The sequence below is a fragment of the Polypterus senegalus genome, unplaced genomic scaffold, assembly GCF_016835505.1.
Source record: "Polypterus senegalus isolate Bchr_013 unplaced genomic scaffold, ASM1683550v1 scaffold_4696, whole genome shotgun sequence".
Lineage (NCBI taxonomy): Eukaryota > Metazoa > Chordata > Cladistia > Polypteriformes > Polypteridae > Polypterus > Polypterus senegalus.
In genome coordinates this window covers 178-26,964 of record NW_024381723.1, presented here as the reverse complement: position 1 = coordinate 26,964, position 26,787 = coordinate 178, and the positions used below count along the sequence as shown (strand labels likewise).

The 26,787-nt window shown below is 37.8% G+C and overlaps 1 protein-coding gene across 1 annotated transcript in view; it reads right to left on the bottom strand.

Annotated features, from left to right (window-relative positions):
- LOC120520905 (extracellular calcium-sensing receptor-like) overlaps nucleotides 1–25,451 on the bottom strand; it is a gene marked incomplete at its 3' end in the record, with an annotated part of 30,359 nt that extends 4,908 nt beyond the window's left edge. Inside the window, 8 exon segments of the mRNA XM_039742889.1 lie at nucleotides 13,258–13,307; nucleotides 13,903–14,039; nucleotides 14,042–14,794; nucleotides 15,571–15,694; nucleotides 16,471–16,692; nucleotides 16,797–17,588; nucleotides 24,938–25,232; nucleotides 25,330–25,451. Of these exon segments, the coding sequence (XP_039598823.1) occupies nucleotides 13,258–13,307; nucleotides 13,903–14,039; nucleotides 14,042–14,794; nucleotides 15,571–15,694; nucleotides 16,471–16,692; nucleotides 16,797–17,588; nucleotides 24,938–25,232; nucleotides 25,330–25,355 (2,399 nt within the window).
- Between the last annotated feature and the right edge of the window lie 1,336 nt (nucleotides 25,452–26,787).

Here is a 26,787-nt window from a genome sequence, read left to right as displayed (position 1 = left end):
ATTCCAAGCAGCTGCATCCTATAAAAGGGAAGCATCAGCACCACCATGTTATTTTCAGTCTAGCACCAATAACTGGGTGACCAAGTCGTAAACCACACATCCTGCCATACATGAAAGTACTATCCCTAATCCCTGTCACTCGACTGTCTTATACCCACATAAAAAGTGCTTTCCCCTGGGTTCCACCCCAACCCTGCTTTACATTCCCCACTACTTTCTTTTCCTTACAGCAGTAAGACGTTTGCAATGCAGGACACCAGCTGATTGCTACAAGCAGAACCCAAGCAATATTATGGTATACACTTTGTTCTTTGAAGGCACACAAGGAGTAAAAAAAGCAATAATAATAATAATGTAGCAAAGAATGCTGTCAACACAGGTGGCCTGTAAGGCTTTAAACTCTTTACATTGGCTGTTTTTTTATCTTTCTGTTCTGACAAGGATCAAGAGGAATATGGGTCAGTTAGTAAGACTGCAACAGAGTGAGAATAACAAGCAAATTAAAAAAGCAGGCAAGATGCAGGTTGAAGATTGACTTGTTTTATTATTTTGGAGGTGTCCAATGGGCAGCAACAGGGTACCATTTATATTGTACCATTTGGCACCTGTGGAGAAAAGCAGGATTGCCACAGTATCAAGTCAGGGTCCACACAATCTGTTTACTTTTTTCTCCTTTACAGATGCAGTAGTATTTTAAAAATGGTATCCTGAATATTTTTTAATTACACCTCATTGTTATAGCAATTCTGTGTCAATCCTGCAGTCACGTAAGATGTAAACTAATTTGTTACAGTATTACATCAGAGAAGTGCTTAGAAAGACTGCTCTGAGTACAAATGTAGGTCAAAATGCAGGGCATTGGGACAGAAAAAAAATGTATGAAGATGTCTGGCTGTTAAGTTTCATTAGTTACAATAGCTAGGTAACCAATCAAAATTATGAAATGGATGTGAAGTGCAAAACCAAATCAGTAATATACTAGAATTTTGTGTAGTGCATCTGGAGTAACGTGATGCCAAAATTACTGCTTGTGAAACAATTGTTATTTCTTTCCCAATTACAGTGCTCAAACTGTAGGGGCTTGTCAGATGGTGTCAAAAGTCCTGACAAATGCCAGGGGAAGCTTGCAATCAAGTTTTTGTGTTGTATCATGCCAGAATCCACCTAACACATGCAGACTTTCAGTAGCTTTACTCAGTGTAAGACAGGGACTCACGCATCACGATATAATGTATAGAGGTAGTATGTAATACTTGACCTCTGTATTATACAATAAATGGTATCCCCCATATACATTCTGATACATATTGTGTTTATACTCTCTATTTTTAGGTTTTATTTGGTACCTATATACAAAGTAATACATTAAATAGTTTCACATTCTTGTAGAATGTTCTCATGATTAAGGTAAACTCTGTATTATGAGAAGTGAATATGATGACATGGTTGAGATTTACAAGCAGTGTCGCCTAGCAGGGGTGAAATTAGGCTCTAACAAGTAAAGGTTTCTTTTATTTCGATTAAATTTCTCCCGTGATACATAATCTAGTTATAGAATTATGGGGCAATGGTAATGCACATGCAAAGTCATTTGTGATTTTGCAGAACATAATAGGCATAATATTTCTTCTGCTGCTTAAACAACAACAACAACATTTACTTATATAACACATTTTCATACAAAAGATGTAGCTCAAAGTGCTTTACAGGATTAAGAAAGGGGTTCCAGCCCACAAGACCGGTTAGCCCACTCTAGGCATTCTACTTAACATAAATGATCTCAGAAACAATGGCAGTGATTTTAGACCTTACACCTGTTATGAACTCAGTGAAAAAAAATCATCAAAATTGCTACCTCTGAGTATGAGATAAAATAACTTCAGCAAATCAGGTGCCCTTTTAATCTCACAGTAACCTCTGTTGTGATCTGTGGTGGTGACTATAATGTATTTTAATGACTGTTGTAGGTGTGCTTGATGTTAGAGATGAGAAAAGGTCAGTGCTGCATCATGACTGTTACAGCAACAGGAAACAGTTCTGAAGTATGTGAGATCAGAGCATCCTGACTTGCAAGTATTGCCATATTTTTGGTATTTTTTAAAAATCTTTTTTTTGTTGTTATCTGAGTTCCATTTCAGGCTTGGTCATGAACTACCTGGACTTTGCATAGACTTTCTCAGGAGTGTTATAATTTACCCCCAAATTGTAAAGGTTATGTCTGTTGACAGAGTGCTGTGAAGTCTGCAGCAGACTATTGTCCTTATCCAGGATTAGATCCTACCTTTTGTGAAGTGCTTCTAGAATTGGCTCTCACTTCTCAAAACCTTTCAGTGGTTAAAACAGTAGTAGTTATAGGCATGCACCTTCTGTCAAAATGATTAATGACCTTTAAGTCCCGCCCCTATGACGCAAGACCAGAAGTCCCGCCCCTATGGCACAAGACCGGAAGTCCCGCCCCGTCACCTCCTGATGATGTCACTCCGGAAAGTCCCGCCCCTCCGTGACCTATCTCTGCCCCTTTGGCACCGCCCCCTGTCGGTGGATGGGTGAAGGGCACCCAGTCCCCGCCCAGACTCTGCCTTGAACCAGCCCTCAGCCCCTGATTGGTTCTCCTTTCTGTCAAGGGGAATTTGATGGATGTCTGCCCCCTCGTTGAACCCTCCCTTTGCACCTGATTGGTTCAGGAAACTGTCAAGGGGCGTTTGATGGATGTCTGCAACCTGCTTGAAACTGCTCCCACTCCACACCCACCTGCATGCTCAGGAAACTGTCAAGGGCAGTTTGATGGATGTCTACCCCTTCCTTGAACTCACCACCGCCCCCAGCCCTCCCGAAAGACAAGCTGGGCAGGTTACCTCGACAAGCACAGACATGCTCAGGGCATGTCCTGACAAGATCAGACATGCCCAAAGTTGTCCTCGACACTCTGGCCGCGTTCCGTCCGTACCTTCGGCCTGAAGGGCCTGCCTTGGCCCCCGGGTCAGGCAGCACCTGACGGTCGGACTCCCCACACTTCCCTGTCCTCTCTCCGGAGGACGGCGGTGATCCCTGCTGAAAACCCTTCTGAAAGGGCAGTATAAAAAGCGAAGCCTCTTCTTGAGTTCTATCTATGATTTTAATATGAACACGAAATTAAAATATCTATCTCATCTTGGCTTTATGACTTGCAGCTCAGGCTTTTTCCCATCTCACAGACAGATTCTTTTGTCAGCTTGCGCAGCAATAGGCACATTGAGAGAAAAGAAATCAGACACGCCGAGACCTGCTATGTCTGCTCCCTCCTTGAAACCCGCCCCTGCACCTGATTGGTTAAACAAACTGTCAAGTGCCGTTTGATGGATGTCTGCCTCCTGCTTGAACTCCCCACCAGACCCCACCCACTTCCTAGCCCCCCTCTCCCGAAAAATAAGCTCGGGCATGTTACAGCCTTTACCTCGACAAGCACAGACATGCCCAGGGCATGTCCTGACAAGATCAGACATGCCCAAGGTCGTCCCCTGGACCAGTCCCAGCACGTTCCCATCCGTGCCTTGTCGGCCTGGAAGGGACTGCCTCGGCCCCAGGTCAGGCAGCACCTGACAGTCGGCATCCCCACACTTCCCAGTCCTCTCTACGGAGGACGTGTGCTCCCTGCTGAAAGCCCTTCTGAAAAGGCAGTATGATAAGCGAGGCCTCTTCTTCTGTTCTATCTATGATTTTAATATGAACACGAAATTAAAATATCTCATCTTGGCTTTATGACTTGCAGCTCCAGGCTTTTTTCCCATCTCACAGACAGAATCTGCAGTAAAAACAGCCTTAGTGGTGATTCAAGCTTCCCATCTCACAGAAAGAAATCAAGCAGCCCAGCTTTTAGCCAACCCCTGCAGAGCAGGCCCTGCTGCTCTCTCTACACACAGAATGTAAAGTCAAGTATGGGTGGACTCTGTGAGTTCGCCAAAACAACTGAGCCCACCCATTTCGAGCACCCATCCCCATAGCTTCAGACTTCAGCTGTGCAATTCACAAGCTGACAAGTGATGTAACTTCCAACCTGCCCCGCTGCTGAGGGATTCTTTGTGGTCCTTTGAAGCACCGGAGGTTATTTTTCATCTCTTTTAAGGGAAGTTAGGATCACCCTTTTCAAAAGCCATCTCCACTCCAATTATTTTAGACCGATTTCTCAACTATCAACTTGCTGTCTGCAAGTTCCCTTCCTCCAGCCCCAGCCTGTTCGTGAGTGCCCAGAACGTCTGTCGATGGAATGTACTTCACTTTTCAAGGTGATGCATGAGATAACTAGTTTGATATAAGCCTTGTAAAAATCACACAGACGTATGCCGCAGTTCCCATTTAAATCATGTTTGAGACGTATAAAAGTCAAGCCTGGGCTGATTGGTGGCTGATACCAAAAATGTTCACATATATAGAGCTTAACTTTAGGGTTTATTTTCCGGGGGCTGTCTAAAATCAGACAAAAGAGCAAAACCTAACTTCCTTAATTACATTGCCCTCCAGGCTGAGTAATGAACCACGTCCTGGATGTGAGAGAGCCAACCCAAGCCTGTCATCCCTTACGCTATATACAGTATAACATGTTTGGTTACTCATTTTGTAAGTATAATATAATGAAGTTATTTTAAAAAGTAACACCATACCGCTGAAGAGAGACAGATTCCATGTGTGTTTTTGGATTTGCTGTGGTCAGTGATTTTTTAAATTTTTTGCTTAGCTCATTTTTATCACCTAATGTGCCTGCTTAACTAGAGGCCTTTAAAACACCCTTTGGCAAGCCACAACTGTTTCCAAGGCACATAGCCTAAGCGTCTATATGAACTTCTTAGAAAATGATTTCTTTTATCTTTGTGTAGGATTAAATGAAATATAACTATTCTTCATTTTTTCTATCTATTAATACGACAATTAATGTATAAATTCAAAGGACTGAAGGAAACAATTGTAGTTTTATACCAAAATCAAGTAATCAATCAAGTAGTTTTGTCTCAGCGTCTGAAAAAGTGAAACAGGGCTCTTTTCTCTGAGAATATTCAGGAGTGGCTTCAAAGCACAGGCCGGTGGTGCATTAACTCTGACATAAAAGTATTCTGAACTACTTGCAGAAGGGAACCGGCTTGTGAAATACCTACTCTTCGAAACGGCCTCTTTCTGTGCAGACGCCTGTTTTAAGAGGCTGAGATAACGTAACATTTTTTGCTTTATAAACTCTCATTTGGACAAGACTCCAGAAGCTTACTGTAACGGTGTTTTCATTCATTTTGCTAAATGTAATTATTTTAATACAGAATAGTAACCCAAAATCTGGGTGATTTTAGACGTATGAGTAATATAATGAAATTATTTTTAAAAGTAACCCCACACAGATTCCACATGTGTTTTAGGATTTGCTGCGGTCACTGATTTTTATTTTTTGCTTAGCTCATTTCTATCACCTAGGAGCCTTTTGACAAAGGAAAACTCTGCAAATACACTTGTGCATTTAACACTAGAATTACCAGAGCCTATGAAAAAACTCGTAGATCCGTCCCACCTTAAATCGCTTCTTAGAACCGTTCTCACCTCTCCGCCAGTCTCCTTTGTCCTGTAAATGTGCCGATAAAAACAAACTGCAAGCAGCCAACTATTCCATCCCCCCACCGACTCAGAACGTGCACGAACTTCTCCGAGCTCATGCCTCGATTATCTGGGAGTGAAGTGGAGTTTTAGAGTGGAAATAATAGATTGTTATTTGGAACATACGCATTTCATGTGTGTTCCGTTTCTACAGTAATCTGTGTAAACACAATGTTAAAACAGAAACTTTTCATATTTTAGTAATAAATGTTACAAAATGTAGACATAAAACTATAAAATTGTGAAGCCTGACAGCCAAAGAGAAAATAAACACTTTCATAAAAGGTCCAAGACTTTTTACAACAGCATCCGTGGCATACCTGTAAGATCTAACGTCTTATAGCGCAGCAGACTTGTTGTACTTCAAGAGATCTGAGTTCGATTCCCTGTTGGAGAAAAAGTGTATTTATTTTTAACCTTCGCCGTTCTGCCTGCCTGAACTCTCTGTCTATCTATATAGTAATAACAGTAACTTTATTATTATATAGGAGCTTCCCTGTCTGCCTATCATATAGTGCCTTTCCTTCCTACCTATCTATATATCTATCCCCTTAGCTGTTTTTATATATCTATTATACAGTGCCTTCCCTGTTTATTTATATATCTAGTGTCTTCTCTGCCTGTCTCTCTGTCTGATTGCATATACTGTTGCGCTGAACTTACTGCTCTGTACTATTCTGTCCTCTGCATGTCCTGGAGTACAAAAGAAACACCACCATACAGCAACAAGTGCGAACTGGCAAGATCGGGGAAAAAACACGCGGTCACTGATTACAAACCGCAAGATGAATGAAAGAGACAATATATGTAAAAACATCACCGCCCTAATGCAATATTATTTGAAAACGAACAGCGTCAGATCGGGTTTGAATATACGCCCGATCTGACACTGTTCGATTTCAAATAATATTGCATGTACTGTGCGTTGAAACTGCTGCACTGAATAAGCTGACTTCTTCTGTAACAGCGTCAGCGTGTATTCAAACCCGATCTGACGCTGTTCGTTTTCAAATAATATTGCATGTACTGAACTATTTTAGAATAAAAACATACATTTGATTTCAGTCAGTCTGTAAGAGCCAGTGTAAATGCATGATAATTGTAAAGGTTAGCTTTTTTTTTTAATTCAGTTCCATTCTCTCAGTCGCGTTCACGATCCCCCCCATCTGATATTACTGTTTTCACATAAAGACGTGCTATAGCTCAAATGTGATTTATTTGGAGACGCGCTATACTCGAATGTTATTTATATAGGGAAGAAAGTACAATGTCAGGTGCTCATTCAGAGTAATAGGAACCATAGCACAAAGAGCTGTGTACACTGCAACAAGTACACATGTCGTGAATGTAGGAAGGGTGTGTGGGAATTGTTAATATTTGAATGTGATGATTTTATATAGCACGGATCGGAAATCAGCAGTTCTTAGCATTGCACCACACAAGCTGTCGTATCAACCGCCTACTGTAACTTGCTTTATTTTTCCTTCACTTATATTCTAGAATAAAAGTGCACTTGTTTTGTTATACTTGTACACCAACATATGTTCCTGTGTTTGAGCGACACGGGCATGCTCAAAAAAATAGACGTGTAATGCCACGAAAAGTGCAGCAGGCACTTCAGTTACTTAAACATTATGCGAATGCAGTCACAATGTGCGCTGGAGAGCTGTAGCGCATCTTTATGTGAAAACAGCATTCTCAGTATGTTTTTATTCTAAAATAGTAAGAATAAGAGCAGTTTACTTCTCAAAACTGAATTGTGCGGGATCGAACTCATGACCTTTTGAATACTAGTCAGCGGTTGATACCATTACGCTACTGTGACAGCTGTACTACATAAGTGTCAATGTGGCATGCTAAGAAGGCTTTTTTCTGCAGTTATATGTTTGAATAAAAGCATACTTGTTTTGTTATATTTGTACCTTTTGTGAAAGTGTTTGATATTTGGACTTCATGCTTCATACATTATATAGTTTATGCTTACATTTTGTCATTTACTACTACAATATGAAAAATGTTTCTGTTTTAAAAATGTGTTTACACTGATTACTGTAGAAATGGAACACACATGCAATGCGTGTACAGTATTCCAAATAATGATCTATTATTTCCACTCTAAAACTTCACTTTACTCCCAGATAATCAATCAAGGCATGAGCTGGGAGAAGTTTGTGCATGTTCTAAGTCGTTGGGGGGATGGAATAGCCGGCTACTTGCAGCTTTTCTTTATCAGCACATTTAGATTAACAAAGATACTGGCGGAGAGTTGAGAAACGGTTTTAAGAAGCGATTTAAGGTGGGACGGACCTACGAGTTTTTTCGTAGGCTCTGGTAATTCTAGTGGTAAACGGAGATTTGTAAGAAAGCACAGGAGGCTATAGTGAGTATACTGAGTACCAAACTGGTTATAACCTGTTGATGAAAATTATGGTTTAAATTAAAGCCTGAACAAGATAACTGTTTTCTAATCATCATATAAAATGTTTAGTAAATAAAGAGAGACTAAATACAATTTATAACAAAATGGGACACTGATGGACGGCTGAATAAACAAGGGAATCTAATTTAGCTTGAAATGCCGCAAAGTGTTTTACAAATAAAACCCTACAACAGTGGTTCTCAAACTGTGGGCGATCCCCCTAGGGGGCGCGAAGTAACAAAAAGAGGGCTCAAAGATGTGAAAAAAAGAAAACAAGAATCGAAAATATGAAAAATACATCTATTGAACCCAAAACAAATTAACTTAAACTACCTTCTGATACAGAAAAATAAATATAGAGATACAATAATCCGCGTCTGGAGCATACCCCAGCGATAGGTGAAAATCGAGAAGTAGAAACCATATGTTTCTATGGTTATTTTATATATTTTAAGCCCTTATAAACTCTCCCACACTGTTTATAAATATTCCCCATGAGTTATACAGCATAATCTCTTTGTATTCTCTTAGATATTAGGTAAGATTCATTGAAATTATGTATATAAACACACTGTTTATATATAGTAAAACCTAAATATTATTTTAAAGATATTGAGTGTCTCCGATATCACGTTACAGCCATTACGATAGACATGCCACCAGCAATAAATACGTACAATGCAACAAAAATAGTATACAGTAAATGTGTGTACAGTGACACTAAACGTACGTACATGTACTAAGTACTGTAAGTAGAAAATTAATTATGGTTACTCACCAACAATGACACGATGACTTGTCCGATAACAATGAGTTTTATTTTACTGCACAACAAAGGAGAGCGTTACAGCTCTTAAAGGAGCCACTTCAGGCGATTGTGTAGCACTGCCGTTGTTCTTCTTCTGGCAGTCTTCAATCCAAATCCCTAAAGCAGATTCCATCCAGACAACTGCCTTATTACATCCACTTACAACTTGTTTTGCACCCTGGTTAAAAGGACACTGCGGCCGTAGATCTTATATACCTTTCCTACTTTTTAAATAAAAGGAATCATAGCCTTCAACAAATCCAAAACGTTTACCTTTTCGGCAATCGTTAACATCTTCCGTTTAGCGGCACGGCGGCCCTGAAGCAGTAGCAGATCGTTTTGGAGCCATAATGAAGGGCTTGACTATGCACAAAGATAAACACAAAAGAGCACAACTCTTTACACAGCGAAACACGTTGATGCTGAATGGCGAGACAAGACTTCCTGGTTAACACTGCATTCAGCAAGCAGGAACTTAACTGCTGCTCTGATTGGTTAGCTTCTCAGTCAGGAGAACTTAACTGCGTGCTCTGATTGGTTAGCTTCTCAGTCATCTGCCAATAGCGTCCCTTGTATGAAATCAACTGGGCAAACCAACTGAGGAAGCATGTACAGGAAGTAAAAAGACACATTGTCCGAGAACCCTTGAAGCAGCGAAAAATCTGCGTTATATATTTAGTTATGCTTTCATATAAAATCCAGATAGAAGCGAAACCTTGAAAGTCAAAGCGCTGATATAGCGAGGGATTACTGTAGATAAATGTCGATAAAAGTTAAGTAGGTATAATAAAATATGCAAATAAAGTGTCATGAGAATAAAATCTGATTTATTTATGTATTTATTTTTTCATGATTAGCAGGCCAAAGATTTGGCCATTTGAGAAAAAATAATCGTACATTTTTGTAAGCAGAATCTGAATGACTTCGGCTGGCATGAAAGAAGATATCAGATGTATCCAGTTCCTTTAGGGGCTTTATACTGGCTATTAACATTTTAAAATGAGTACAGAAATTAAGTTCTATGCTATGGTTGGGGTGGATCACTGGCATGAGCTAAAGCTGCTGATTTTACACACATGATTTTAGTTCGATGAACTTCATATGTGCAGAAAAGCACTTCTTACATCCCCTATCTCTAGTTAAACCAGCACACCTCACTATAGCCTCCTGTGCTTTCTTATAAATCTCCGTTTAAATGCACAAGTGCCTTTACAGAGTTTTCCTTTGTCAAAAGGCTCCTAGGTGATAGAAATGAGCTAAGCAAAAAAATAAAAATCAGTGACCGCAGCAAATCCTAAAACACACGTGGAATCTGTGTGGGGTTACTTTTACAAATAACTTCATTATATTACTCATCACGTCTAAAATCACCCAGATTTTGGGTTACTATTCTGTATTAAAATAATTACATTTAGCAAAATGAATGAAAACACCGTTACAGTAAGCTCCTGGAGTCTTGTCCAAATGAGAGTTTATAAAGCAAAAATGTTACGTTATCTCAGCCTCTTAAAAACAGGCGGCTCCGTTACAGAAAGAGGCCGTTTCGAAAGAGTAGGCATTTCACAAGTGGTTCCCTTCTGCAAGTAGTTCAGAATACTTTTATGTCAGAGTTAATGCACCACCGGCCTGTGCTTTAAAGCCACTCCTGAATATTCTCAGAAGAGAGACCCCTGTTTGAATTTTCAGACGCTGAGACAAAAACTACTTGATTGATTACCCGTTTTGGTATGAAAACTACAATTGTTTGCTTCAGTTCTATGAATTTATACATTAATCGTGTACACGTAGATAGAAAAAAATGCTGCATCTTATATTATACGCGCACTTCAGAATCAACTTGGAAATATTAAGGATTCAGCCATCCGTTTTTTAAAAACATACTCGTTTAGTGCCTATAATAATCATGAATAGTCTGCATGAAGAATAGTTATATTTCATTTAATCCTATACAAAGATAAAAGAAATCATTTTTCTAAGAAGTTCATATAGACGCTGGGGGCTATGTGCCTTGGAAACAGTTGTGGCTTGCCAAAGGGTGTTTTAAAGGCCTCTAGTTAAGCCAGCACATTAGGTGATAGAAATGAGCTAAGCAAAAAATAAAAAAAAAATCACTGACCACAGCAAATCCAAAAACACACATGGAATCTGTCTCTCTTGAGCGGTATGGTGTTACTTTTAAAAATAACTTCATTATATTATACTTACAAAATGAGTAACCAAACATGTTATACTGTATAGTGTAAGGGATGACAGGCATGGGCTGGCATCTCGACACGTACAGGACGTGGTTCATTACTCAGCCTGGAGGACAATGTAATTAAGGAAGTTAGGGTTTTGCTCTTTTGTCTGATTTTAGACAGCCCCCGGAAAATAAACCCTAAAGTTAAGCTCTGTATATATGTGAACATTTTTGGTATCAGCCACCAATCAGCCCAGGCTTGACTTTTTATACGTCTCAAACATGATTTAAAAGGGAACTGCGGTATACGTCTGTGTGATTTTTACAAGGCTTATATCAAACTAGTTATCTCATGCATCACCTTAAAAAGTGAAGTACATTCCATGGACAGACGTTCTGGGTACTCACGAACAGGCTGGGGCTGGAGGAAGGGAACTTGCAGAAAGCAAGTTGATAGTTGAGAAATCGGTCTAAAATAATTGGATGATCAGAGATGAAAAATAACCTCCGAGTGCTTCAAAGGACCACAAAGAATTCCTCAGCGGCGTGGGGCAGATTGGAAGTTACATCACTTGTCAGCTTGTGAATTGCACAGCTGAAGTGAGAAGCTATGGGGATGGGTGCTCGAAGCGGGTGGGCTCAGTTGTTTGCAAGCGAACTCACAGAGTCAGTCCTCCCATACCTGACTTTACTTTCTGTGTGTAGAGAGAGCAGGGCCTGCTCGCGGGGGTTAGCTAAAAGCTGGGCTGCTTGATTTCTTTCTGTGAGATGGGAAGCTTGAATTACCGCTAAGGCTGTTTTTACTGCAGATTCTGTCTGTGAGATGGGGAAAAAAGCCTGGAGCTGCAAGTCATAAAGCCAAGATGAGATAGATATTTTAATTTCGTGTTCATATTAAAATCATAGATAGAACCGAAGAAGAGGCATCGCTTTTTATACTGCCCTTTCAGAAGGGCTTTCAGCAGGGAGCACAAGTCCTCCGGAGAGAGGACTGGGAAGTGTGGGGAGTCCGACTGTCAGGTGCTGCCTGACCTGGGGGCCAAGGCAGGCCCTTCAGGCCGGCAGGTACGGACGGGGAGCGGGGTCGGACTGGTCGAGGGACAACCTTGGGCATGTCTGATCTTGTCAGGACATGCCCTGAGCATGTCTGTGCTTGTCGAGGTAAAGGCTGTAACCTGCCCAGCTTGTCTTTCTGGAGGGGGTGGGGGGCGGTGGTGAGTTCAAGGAGTGGGTAGACATCCATCAAACTGCCCTTGACAGTTTCCTGGGCATGCAGGTGGGTGTGGGGTGGGAGCAGGTTCAAGCAGGGGGCAGACATCCATCAAATGGCCCTTGACAGTTTCCTGAACCAATCAGGTGCAAGGGGAGGGTTCAATGAGGGGGCACACATCCATCAAATTCCCCTTGACAAAAAGGAGAACCAAACAGGTGGAGGAGGGCGGGTTCAAGGAGGGATCAGACATCCATCAAAGTCTCCTTGACAGAAAGGAGAACCAATCAGGGGCCGGGGGGTTCAAGGCAGAGTCTGGGTGGGGACTGGGTGCCCTTCACCTATCCACCGCCAGGGGATAGGTCCAGATAGGTCACATGAGGAGCCGGGACTTTCCGGAGTCATTTCGACAGAAGGTGCATGCCTATAACTACTAACAGTATTAGGAAATTAATAGATGGATGATGGTTAAGTCTTATCTGACCTGCACAATATCACTATTGAAAAAGTACAAATAAAAGTAAATGTTTAACATTGAATTAGCATCTAAATTTCATTTTTTTGTAAGTTGCTCTAAATTAAGATCCTGGATGGCTGAAGACACTTTCTTAATTACTAACCAGTCATTGCTATTAATGGAACAGGCTTATATTGCCTTAATTGTGTTTGACGAGCCTTTTAAGATTTAGATGTCAAACTTGTTCCTTTTCATTTAATTAGCAGCCATGCAAAGCATGCTAATAGATGGCCAGCTATTGTCATTCCATTTGCAGCTGTGTGTCCATTATACAATATCTGTATCAATAAAATACTTGAAAAGAAAACAATGCAAGTCTGAGAAAAATGTACCTACAAAACATTTTGGAAGGTCTCAAAGGAAAAAAAATAGAATAAACAGTTTTAAAAATCAATGACACCACAAACAAGACCAAAGAATTATATAACGGAATACATTAGCAGCAAGAGCTGGCTTTTAATTAAGCAACTGCTTGGAGTAAAAATGATGGCTTCAAGGAACTGTGCTTCAGCACCTTGCTTGGTCATTTGCTAGCTCTCCTTGCCTCCCATTATTGCTTGGCTGCTGGTTAAGGAAAAACAAAACAATTCAGGTTTTGGAATCTTGGAAAGCAAGTGAAGTAAAATTAAGAAAAAAGGAGGAAATAATTCTTTACCTTTATATAGCGCTTTTCTCACTACTCAAAGCGCTCTCCACACAGGGAGGACCCAGGAAGTGAACCCACAGTCTCGTTACTGCAAAGCAGCAGCTCTACCACTGTGACTTTGACATCCCTATTCTAAACAATATAAACAGTTATTTTTTTTTATATAGATATGCAAAACATACATATAAGGCACTTATGACTGGTCACTTAACACCATTTTTTGTCACCAAAGAAAAAATAATTTTTAACTTGTTTTTAAAATTATTATATACCATTTAGTCATTACTAACAGTTGATTATGCTTTAGAGTTTAACTTGCTATTTAAAGTTTAAGTAATTTGAAACATTTCTGAATATTCTCAAAAAATATTTGTCAAATCTTAATGTGTAAGAAGAATGTAGGAAGAAATTGATAATTGAAGTTTTATTTGTAAACAAAATTGCCATTGTCCTTCTTTTATAAGTATAACAACAGATTTTTAAAAATATTTGTCAAATTTATTTAAAGTTCACTTTACCCATTAAATATTTTTTTGAATTTTTACGTGGCTTTAACAGTATGAGATAACATTTTGGAGCAAAAATACAGAGAAGTAAACCAAAACTTGATGCCAGAATAGTAAATACCTCTACTGCTACTGTATACTTTCAGGAGAGCTGATATAAGAGGGAATAAACGTGATCCAAACAGCACAAAATACAAGCATACTGAATGTGATGAATTTTGCCTCATTAAACTTGTCTGGTAATTTCCGGGCAAGAAAAGCCAAAACAAAGCACAGGACTGATAACAGGCCAATATATCCAAGCACAACATAAAATGCAATTATTGACCCAATGTCACACTCTAAAATAATTCTTTCCTTATTAGATTTCATATTTTTCTTTGGAAAAGGAGGAGATTCTGCTAACCATATAATACAGATTATTGCCTGAATAAGAGTGAAAATTAGAACACTGATACGCTGTTGTGTTGGTCCAAAGTATTTCATTATATTACTTCCTGGCCTTGTCGCTCTGAATGCCATCAGTACAACTATTGTTTTTCCCAGAACACATGAAATGCACAGGACAAATGTGATCCCAAAGGCTGTGTGTCGTAACATGCAGGACCACTCAGTGGGCTCCCCAATAAATGTAAGTGAGCACAGAAAACACAGCGTCAATGAAAAAAGAAGAAGAAAACTTAGTTCAGAATTATTAGCCTTTACAATAGGAGTATCTCTGAACTTGAAAAATATAGCAATTATTGCTAATGTTAAGAAAACACCCAGCAAAGAAAATATTATTAAAATTTTCCCCATGATTTCTTCATAAGATAAAAATTCTGTGTCCTTCATAATGCACTGGTCCTTTTGTTCATTGGTCTTGTAATCCAAAGGACACTTCAAGCAGTGAATTGAATCTGTAAATATAACATAATTTAAACCACAAAGAATATACTGCTAATATACCTGTATTCTATTGTTTCACTTCTTATTAGAATTATATAAATTATAGCTCATTGTAGTTATATAATAGTTGTATTGTCACTTCTGTTTGAAGAATGAAAAAAAAACCAATTATTTGGCATATAAAAATTGCTCTTTAAACTGCTTCACAGTTATAAAGGAATCCATGGTTTGAAGTAACTGATTATTATATCAGTGGTAGTGACCTATATTTTATTGATTATTTTCTGTTTTATTATTAGAGAAAGGTATTTATTAAAATATATTTCTATAAAATTTTTATATTTTAAATGTTAAATCTGGGCCTCTAATCCCAGGCATCGTAAAATATGATGGTAAACACAAAAAGCAAAATAACATATGTGATTATAGTATAATGTATATTGCTCAGAGATAACGTAAAAAAAAGCTGTACATGATATGCAGTAATAATAGTATTATTATAGTTATTACATTGTAATTAATTAATATAATAGACTTATACATTGTTAATGTAGGACCAAGCCTTTACTTTAAATACTCAGTGATCATTTCTAAGTTCAAAAAGTAATATATACTAAAGAAAATATCTGACACAAAAATATGAAAGCATCAAAATTAAATACATTACATTTTAATTATCATATAACTTAAATACATTGCTAAGGTGCTAAAAATACTTAATTTTGCCAAAAACACACATTTTGTATCGCATAGGCTTTGTATTTTATATTCTGTAGTTCATCTTTACCTGTAATGTTGCTAATTTCTCCCTCTGCACAAGGTATGCAATCAAAGCAGCATGCTGGTTTGCCTTTCTGTATAGCCTTCCGTGTGCCAGTAGGGCAGCTTTCACTGCATACAGATTTTGGAATCTTTGAAAACAAGTGAAATTGAAATAAAGTTAAAATATATGCATTCATAGGTGAATAAAAATTGCAATATTGTATATTGGCAATATGCAGGTAGTTCATTAGTTACCATTGCAGCCTCAAAGCTTCAGAATCCTTGATTTAAGTCCCAGACCAAAAATTGTGTGTGTGGATTTTTAAGTGTGTTTGTGTGAGTTTTCCTGGGTTTATACATTAGATTATATTGATTGGTGTGTAAGTGTGGCCTGCAAAAAATGGTACCTAGTCCAGTTTTAATTCTTCCCTCCACCCAAGGTTCTTACAAAAAACGTGATGTATGGTAATAATAAAGAAAATATTAATAAGGCCTATAAATTTCTCTTGTACTATCCGTTTAAATTTTGTGTGAGGTTTCTGAAATCTTTTGGGACCTCACGGGACAACACACGGCGAAATGAGATTGCTGCGTGTCCGTTGCCGAGTCAACCGCATGTTCGCAGCACAGCTGCATATTGCCATGGAAATGACTACAAGCCAATCACCATCATGCTATAAGCACCTGTCGTCAACGGGTGATGCAGGGGACAATATAACTTGGCCAGTAACCTGGTCCACACCCTGCTTGTTTGATGTGTCTGTGTATCAGAGAGTGGTAGATCCCGCTACAATAAATAACTTCGCTGTTCCTGTAAAATAAAGCTGTTTTGCTAAAGTACTGAGACTCAGCCTCGTGTTTTGGGGTGCAAGACAATGACTCACATATCACAGCTGTTAAATTAAAAATACGTAAAACTGCTCACCTTATCATCACTAGCCCACACAATGCTGTTATTCATTATAAACTGCTTTCCATTTGGTAATGATGCATCATATAATCCAACAGTCACAAAATCTATGATTCCATGTACGCTAAGCTGCCAATTCACTAGTTCATATCTTGCAGGTGGATCTCCATTAATGTCAAAATTGATACCATCTCCATTTTTCATGGTGAAATTAACCTCTTTTAAGTATTTTAGTACCTAAAAGGAAAAATGTTAAATTTTGGTTGTTGAAATACATAAGCAAGTATAATATTTTTATATACTGTAATTACAGTATATACAGTAGAGATCAGTGACAGTACCTGCTGTGGCTGTGTATCTCTTTGGATATCCAAACAAGCTCCCTGGTTATTGAGGCATGTAAAGACATCATGGAGTGCATATGCTACTGCATATACTGCTTTGTAAACATTATATGTTATTCTTAATTCAGTGATATCAGTGTACAAATTGCTTATTTCATGCAGATTCTCTTTTCCTGTGCACATCTTAGAATTTGAATTATTAAAAGTACAGTCAAAAATATTCTCCCAAAATTCTACTAAACCATCATTACCTAGAGTAGATGTTGGCTTAACTTTCATTAAAAATTCTTTTAGCCCTGGTATTTCTGCATTAGCAATTGAAAAACCAATCGACCCTTTAAGAATGCCATATGTTTCTTTATTTGCTAGGTTTATGGCAGAAACCCAAGATTCACTGCCTACCCACTGTAAACCGATAACATTCTGAAGTACCAGTTCCTTTAGTAAAAATTCCATATCTATAGCAGATGTAAAAGCAACAACAATTTTTGAAGATGCCATTTTAATTATTTCAACTGTTTTCAGAAATTTTTCTCTTGGATTGGTCCGGTATATTGCCTCTGAATATTCAATGCAGATACCTTCCAGCTGGGCTGCTTGGATAAAAGTAGCCATGCCAGAATTGCCATAGTCATTGTCACTTCGTATTGTTCCCACCCAGGTCCATCCAAAGTGCTTGACAAGTTGTGCCAGTGCTCTGCTTTGATAATAATCACTTGGTATTGTCCTAAAAAAAGTGGGAAATTTTCTTCTGTTGCTGAGACAAGCACAAGTAGCAAAATGACTGATCTGTGTAAAGTAAAATAAATGAAAAAGGAAGAAATCTGTTGTATTCATGGGTTATTTGTTACAGAAAAACTCATTAGTAATAATGTTTTATGTTTGATCTAATGACAGTTTTAAATATGCTTTTCTCAAATATATCTGTTAAGTCTATTACTGGCATAATTTAATATTAAAAATGGTATTATGAATTTTATTAGAAAAACTCCTGGATGTCTAACTACCATATTAAAATAGTGTTGAAAGATCATACTAAATAAAAATCAACAGTAGAACTTTACCCAAATAGGTATTGTTGTGGAGAAAAGCTCTCTCTTAAAAGAAGGTAGCCTCTGAGTCCAGATGGGAAAGCAGAAAAACATCTTTATTACACAGCAGTGTAATAAAGAGACTTGACCATGGAGCAAGTGCTTAAACTAGAAAGTGCATTAATTTAAATTATATTTCTTATCGTTTATGCAAAATAATCCCCTCCTTGTAGTTCTTCCCAGCCTTACCTAATGTCTAAGCCCACTACTGTCCATCATCTAGTGTCCAACATCTGACTGAAACTTGCCAACATTACTCCTTAACCTGTATACATGTCTGAGACTTGTGTATCGATTAATTCCCCCCAATAATTCAGAATCAGGAGGACCCACAAATGACATACTGGACCACTCAAACAAAAGTTTTCTTGATGCAGTTACGCAATCACGCGGGACTGGAGCAGCGGGGACACCGGCTTCAGCAGAGTCTGCTGCTTCATCTACGGTACAAGAAGGCACATTTGAGCTATCTGAACTGAAAGTGTTGCTCGCTGACCTCAGGCAAGATATAAAGAAAAGCGAGAAGGCTAATGAGAAAGCAACGGCAAAGGCACATGAGAGACTGAAACAGGAGATGAAACAGGCCAATGAATGTCTGCGACAGGAAATCCAACAGGCAAATGAAAGGCTTCGTCAAGAGGTACAGCTTGAACTTCGACAGGTGCTGGGTAAAATTGAAGAGCGCATTGAGAAAAACTCGGCTAAACTGAGCACGCTTGCTGATCGATTGGAGCATCTTAGTGAGACATTCACGAATCGGATCGAAATAGCCGAACATCTAGCTGCCAGTGCCGAGGAAAGAGCAGTAAATGTCAGTTCGGAATGTAAAAAACTCGGAGAAAAACTTGGAGACAGACTGGCTGCTTTAGAAGATGGGAATAGAAGGTATAATGTCAGAATTGAAGGCTTGCCGGAGAATCGAGAAAGTTTAAACCTGGTGAAATTCGCAACTGAACTTTTTTCTAAAATAATCGGGGCGACTTTAAAGCAGAATCTGAGATAGCAGCGGCTTACGCGTCTGCGCGATCAAACACCGTCAGACCCCGACCAAGATCTTTTATAGTCCGTTTTGAACGATTATCATTTAAGTTAGAGGTGATGGAACTCCTCAGGAAAAAAAGGAAGATATTATATATAAGATTGCCAAATTAGCGTCTTCCCTGACTTCTCTCCAGCAACAGCTATCAAGCGCGCTTCTATAATATTAAACAGCGCTACGGCAAGCCAATGTCAAATCGGCCTCCTGTATCCGCAAAACTGAAAGTGGAATGGCAGGGCATTTCTATGTTTTCGCTAGCAAGGAGGAGGCAGAAAATGAGTTAAGAAAGCTGATCCCGGACTATTCTGATACATAATTGTGAGTCATGGCGGTAAATGATAAAGCTAGGATTAATAATCTACTGTCTGATCTATTTGTTTTAAAATACGGGTTTTTATCAGCATATATTCTCATATTCTTATATTATTATTACTTACTTATTACTTATCATTACTTAGTATTACTAGGGCTAAATGTTTGTGTTTTATTGTGCTTAATTACGTTTTCCTCCTCTTTTTTTTTTTTTTTCTTTTCTAATTATTTCATGTGTACCCTAAATGAGACTGTTCAATATCATACCCTTGGTTTGCTGTTATTGCTATTACTGCATTAAGACTTGTTATGCTTGTTTTGGACACATCTTTAACACCATCACCTGGGTTTATTATCTGGGGATATCATCTTAATGCACTAAAATTGATGAAGATTATATGTATGTATGTATGTATATATATATATATGTGTGTGTGTATATGTATATATATATATATATATTAAGTGCAAAATTCTTTTTTTTTTTTTTTTCCTCTTTTAAAGACTATATTGGTAACAGATATCTCTATCTTTTAACCTTAAAGCGCCACTGCATGGGGGCTTGATGTGCTTTGGACGTGCTCTGTCTCTGGGTATGTCAGAGGACTGGGACTGCATGAAGTGGGTTTTAGCCTCACCTGGGGAGGCAAAAAGGGAGGGTGGGGGTTAAGGGGAAGAGAAAGAGAGCAGGCTTGATCTATATCTAATCTATCATCTCAATCTTTATAATTATAACTATCAACGTAATAATAAGCTGCATGGCAACAACTCTTGGGGGAATAGGAAATTAAGACCTAAACTATTTCACTTCCAGTTAAGACTATAATATGACACCAAAAACTCAGAATCAGTGTCTCCATGATGGGACAGTTAACCGTAAGCTGGAATGTTAAAGGCCTGAATCACGAATTAAAGAGAAAGAAAGTACTTTCTCACCTAACAGGTCTAAATGCTAAAATAGTATTTTTACAGGAAACCCACTTACTAAGTAAGGATCAGTTCCGGCTGCAAAAGACTGGACTGGCCAAATGTTCCATTCTAGTTTTACAAAGAAAACTAGAGGGGTGGGAATTCTCATACATAGAACAGTACCATTTGTAGCATCAGATGTAGTATTGGATCCTGAAGGGAGATATGTGATGGTCATGGGAGACTTATCTAACTGTAAAATGATTTTGATAAATGTTTATGCACCTAATGTTGATGATAAGGAATTTATACAAAATTTATTTGCATCCATTCCCAATCTGAACACTCATAAACTTATAATGGCTGGGGACTTTAATTGTGTTCTAAATCCACTTTTAGATAAGACTTCCTCCACAGGGGAACGCAACTAACACCGCAAAGATAATTACAAAGTTTATAACTGATCACAACTTATCAGATCCCTGGAGGTTTTAAACCCAAATTCAAGAACATATTCTTTCTACTCACCAGTACATCATTGCTACTCAAGGATTGATTACTTCTTTATAGATAATAACTTCTTGCCTAAGATTAAATCTTGTAAATACGATGCTATTGTTATTTCAGACCATGCTCCGATGATCTTGGAGCTGAAATTACTAAGCCCCATACACTCACCCGCAGATGGCGTCTCAATCCGCTTCTATTAGCTGACGAGAATTGTACTGAATTTATATCCAAACAAATTGAATTCTTTCTAGAGACAAATACATCCCCTGAGATCTCTGCAGGAACACTCTGGGAAACTCTTAAGGCCTTCTTAAGAGGACAGATTATCTCATATCTTTCCCACAGAAATAAATCCGAGCGAAGAAAGTAGCAGAGATAAAAGCGAAATTACTAAAATAGATGAAGAACATGCCAGACTACCAAGCGAGACTCTACATAAGAGGAGGCAGGCTCTACATTCAGAATTAAACCTCTTGACAACTAAAGAAACCGAACAACTAATTTACAAATCCAGACATCATTATTATGAACATGGAGAGAAAGCTAATAAGCTTTTAGCGCAACAAATTCACAAGCAAGAAGTGCAACGCAATCTCGTAATTACTAACACGAATGGAGATAAAATCATCGAACACAAAAATATAATGTGCACTTTTAGAGACTACTATAAATCCCTATATACTACTGAGTTTAAAGAAGACAATATACAATCTAATGCATTTCTGGATAAATTACAGATACCACAAATTGACGCTATTAGTGTGGAGGAGCTCGATAAACCTCTGTCATTATCAGAATTACTGGATGCTATAAAGTCACTCCAAGGTGGAAAAGCAGCAGGCCCTGATGGCTACCCTGCAGAGTTTTACAAGAAATTCTCCGCTCAGCTAGCTCCCTCCTATTAGCAACATTTACAGAAGCCAGAGATAACCAATCTCTTCCACAAACCTTTCGCCAAGCACTAATCACTGTCTTTCCAAAACAAAATAAGGACTTATTACAATGTGCATCATACAGACCAATTTCACTTCTGAATAACGACGTTAAAATACTCTCTAAAATCATAGCTAGAAGGATGGAGAAAGTGCTCCCTCAATAATATCACAAGACCAAACTGGATTTATTAGGGGCCGACACTTATCTTCAAATCTTGACGCCTGTTTAATGTAATATACTCACCAACTAAATCAAACACCCCAGAAATATTATTATCATTGGATGCAGAAAAAGCATTCGACATGATTGAATGGAAATACCTTTTACTATTTTGGAGAGTTTGGGTTTGGCCCGAACATTTGTGCATGGATTAAATTACTGTATACTAACCCAGAAGCTTCAGTTTGCATCAATAACATTTGCTCAGACTACTTTAAACTAGAACGTGGCACAAGACAAGGATGCCCTTTGTCACCACTGCTGTTTGCAATTGCCATTGAACCACTGGCAATACATTGTCGAAATACTGATCAGATAAAGGGGATTAGCAGAGAAGGACTGGAACAGAAAATCTCATTATATGCAGATGACATGGTACTGTATATATCGGACCCAGAAAATTCTGTGCCTGCAGTCTTAGCAGCACTCACAGAATTTCAAAAGCTCTCTGGTCTCAGAATTAATCTGAATAAAAGTGTACTCTTTCCGTGAATTCGCAAGCATATAATATTAGATTAGACACCCTTCCTTTTATCATTGCAGAACAGTTTAAATACCTCGGGTAAACATCACAAGTAAACATAAAGCTCTTTATCAAAAAATTTCGTCTGTATGGAAAAAATTAAACAAGACTTGCATAGATGGTCAACCCTTCATCTCACACTAGCTGGAAGAATTAACACTGTTAAGATGAATATTCTTCCTAAGCTCCTTTTTATTTCAAAACATACCAATATACATTAATAAATCGTTCTTTAAGCAATTAGATTCAACAATAACCTCATTTATTTGGAATTCTAAACATCCACGCATCAAAAGAGCGACCCTACAAAGACAAAAGGCAGAAGGCATGGCTCTACCTAACTTCCAGTTTTATTACTGGGCGCAAATATACAGTCGATAAGAACCTGGACACAAATAGAAGAACATACACAGGCATGGACCGCAATAGAAGTAAAATCCTGCAGTACTTCTTTGTATTCCTTGCTTTGTGCTCCAATAAACACACGTTATCGGCAATACACTAATAACCCAATTGTGCTCCACTCACTTAGAATCTGGAACCAATGTAGAAAGCATTTTAAGACGGAGAAGCTTCTTTCTGTGGCACCTGCAAAAGAACCACCTCTTTCAACCCTCACAAACATATGCAGTTTTAATATCTGGAAAAATTTGGAATTAACTTGCTTAGAGATCTTTATATAGACAACGTCTTTGCATCCTATGAACAATTACGTTCCAAATTTAACATTCCAGCTACAAATTTCTTTCACTATCTTCAAATCAGGAACTTTGTTAAACAGAACCTTCCAGATTTTCCTCATCTTGCACCCTCATCCACGCTGGAAAAATTATTGCTCAATTTCAAGGAGTTAGACTCCATCTCTACAATATATAAAATCCTTTTACAATCCCTTCCTTTCAAAGATCCAAGAGGACACTGGGAAAATGACCTCTCAATTAATATATCAGAAAAGGAGTGGAAAGTAGCAATGCAGAGAATTCACTCAAGCTCCATATGCGCAAAGCATACAATTATACAACTCAAAATTATATACCGAGCACATCTGTCTCGACTAAAACTCTCCAAAATGTTTCCAGGGCATGATCCAACCTGCGAACGTTGCAGCCAAGCCCCAGCCTCACTAGGTCACATGTTCTGGGCCTGCTCCAAATTAACATTATTCTGGACAAAAATTTTTAATTACCTCTCAGACAGTCTTGGACTCACAATCCCTCCTAACCCATTAACAGCTGTGTTTGGGGTTCTTCCAGAGGGTCTTAAAGTGGAGAAAGACAAACAAACTGTGATTGCATTCACTACACTGTTGGCACGCAGACTTATTCTGATAAACTGGAAGAACCCAAACTCTCCTCTTTAAGTCAGTGGGAAACTGATGTGTTATATTATTTAAAATTGGAAAAATCAAATACTCAGTTAGAGGATCTGTGCAGACTTTTTTCAAAGCATGGCAGGATCTAATCAGTAATATTTTGAAATGATTTTATAAAGCACAGAGAATTTGTTGATTTAGGTATTTTTAAAAGCCTTAAATTTTACACCGTTTGGCTTGCTCTCTCTCTCAAGGGTGGGGATCGATCTGTTCTTAGCATAATTCTTTTTTTTTGTAAAACTTGATTGCTATGTATTGATTGTAATAAAATTAATAAATAAATTAAAAAAAAAAAAAAAAAAAGTTTCTTGATGCACTGGCATCTTTCAAGTCAAAAGTTTTAGGTAGCTGCATATCTAAGACAATGGCATTTAGTTTTCTTATGGTACACACTATCCTTGATTTGTCATTACCTCAAGGTAATGTCCAAGCAGGCAGGGCCCCGGCCGCTGTAAGTAAAAGCAAGTGGCCTTGAGTTGATAAGCACAGGCAGTTCTCTAACTGTTTAGAAGAAATAAAATACTGTAACAGGCCTTTACTAATTGACTCTTAAATAACCTATAGTTAGCTAATGCAACACATTCATTTGACTTTAATTTAATTAAAAAACATTGATATAAGTTTCTGACTATCTGTATATTTTCAAAACAATGGCCTGCTCATCTCTCCTAGGGTACACAGAGTCCTTGACGTTTCATTATCTCACTGAAATTTAAAGTTTAGCAAGTAAAAAAGAAAAACAGGCTGTTTGCGTGTAAAAAACCAACAGAGTTTATGCTGACAAATAAATTGTGGCTTTTAAGCTATTTAAAAATAAAAATATAAGCAAGAGCTTTTAAAATTTTAAAACTAATGATTGATATTTCTAAACCAAATAATTGACAGTATCTTTCATTTTTCCTTAATCACATGGTTCAACAGCACCACCTGGAAGTTCTTTTACCCCTCACAGCCATTCCTAACTTTTCGATTAACTAACATTCATCTTTGAGATGTAGGAGCATACATGAGGATCTGCAGAAAACCCACAAAGACACAGTGAAAATACAGACTTCACACAAGCTATAACTGAGCTACAAATGAAACTTGAGCTCTTGGAATAGTAAGGTAGTGTCAAGTTGTCACTTTTTAAAAAACACCTAAAAATAATAAAGATCACCAGTTGAAAAGAATTTCTAATATCAACAATAATTTAAAAAATAAATGATATAACACTGCATTCCTTACCACTGGTATGTTAAACTGACCAACAACTGTTGCAATCCCAATAGTTGGAGAAGAGCCAGACTGTCCTATGATTGCATGAATGCTAGACTGTTGAGAACACGGCAGAGTTGATGATTCTGCTTCTCCTGCTCCACTCATTAGTGCCATTGCAACTTTGATTGCCAAAGAAACAGAACCACAAGCATCATATATCTTATAACCCAAAATTACATTTGGCAAAATATCTGTTCTGTCGTTTATTTCTTCAACTGCAAAGATCATGGCTTCAGCAAACTGATATTCTCTGTAATTTAAACTTAAAAAAAAAAAAAACTCATTACAAGATAATAATACAGAATAACACAGAACAATGCATTTACATTATATGCAAATCTGCTTATGACTATACTTACTCTTTGCAGCTCAGTGCTTGCGGCATAGATGTAAAGGTGGCTTTAGAGTATTCAATGTTACTATGAAATGTAAAAATTCCTCCAAGTATAAAGTCACCGGTTTTTGAAAGAAGCGGAGTATCCGGTTTTGCCCATAGTCTGCAGATAGGTTCATCTCCTCGTATAGAAAGTGCCAGTAGAATAATTCTCATCAGCATGTCTTTCAGTGACTTGAAAGGAAATCCAAGATGACAAATAGACAATGGGTAGGTTTAAATACTGTCTGTTAAACAAAGGTTGCCTAGGGCATTACCGGACTAATAATCTTTAATTCTCAGTGGTTCACATTTGCCTAATAGAAAGAAAATCCTAAATGAAATAATTTTCAACTTGGGACTACCTGTAGCTTCTAGTGTTCTGCTGAAATTCTCCTATTATTTGTAACAGATATAGTCTTAATTACACTATATATAAATAACAAAGAGTTGTTGTTTGCATGTATTCTTTTGGAAACCCTTTAGAAGTACTATTTTTAAGGTAAGCACAACACACAATGGTTCCCTCATATAGTGTTTTTTGCAGTTGGTACCATCTTTAAGCAATTTATACATTCATATTTATCAGACAATTTATGGTGTGGAGTTCACAATTTTCTTCCTTTGTCTGTGTATTTTTCTCCTAGATAATGTTTCCCTCCTACATCTCAAAGATGTTCAAGTTTGATTAACTGGCATCTTTAAACTGGCTCAGTGAGATGGAGTGTGGGTATGTGTGTGAATATGGCCTTTGATGACTTGGTACACTATATAAGATGTTGGCATTTTAGCTGGATACAGTATGAGGTTAGACAGATGTTACTGACAGATAACTCTAACCCTAATTTTAACCATATAATCAAAATTCTAAATGATTGATTTTGACCTTAATTTAATCTTTATGGGATAAATTACTTACATAATATATTATGTAATATATTACTTAATATTTGATTGACCATGATTTACGTTTGTTTGAAAAGCATAAGGTTGCAAGCTCCTAGAAAACAAACTGACTATAGCCAATACTCACATTTTGATATGTAACCTCAGAGGTTAAACTAGGATGCACTTTAAAGTAACCCAACAATGCCATAAACTTAGCATGTGATACATATGTAATATTTCATATTATTTTTGCCATATTAGTAGTGTGTGTTTAAGGATTCTAAATAAACACCCATTTGTACATGTTCAAAAAGCACATGCACTTCTAGTCTCCTGAAAACAATGAAAGATGCTGATTATGGTTCCTGTGCAACAGTACTACTGTCTTAAGGTGAAACACCACTAGATATGTTTTTTTTTAAGCATTGCTTCCTAAAAAAAATTTGTTAGGACACACATCTGATTCTTCTCATTTCCATGTTCAACAAAAGTCGGCCAGTATTTTTTGATTCCACTTACCCTGATACTGCTTTTCCATATTTGCAATATTCTGGTG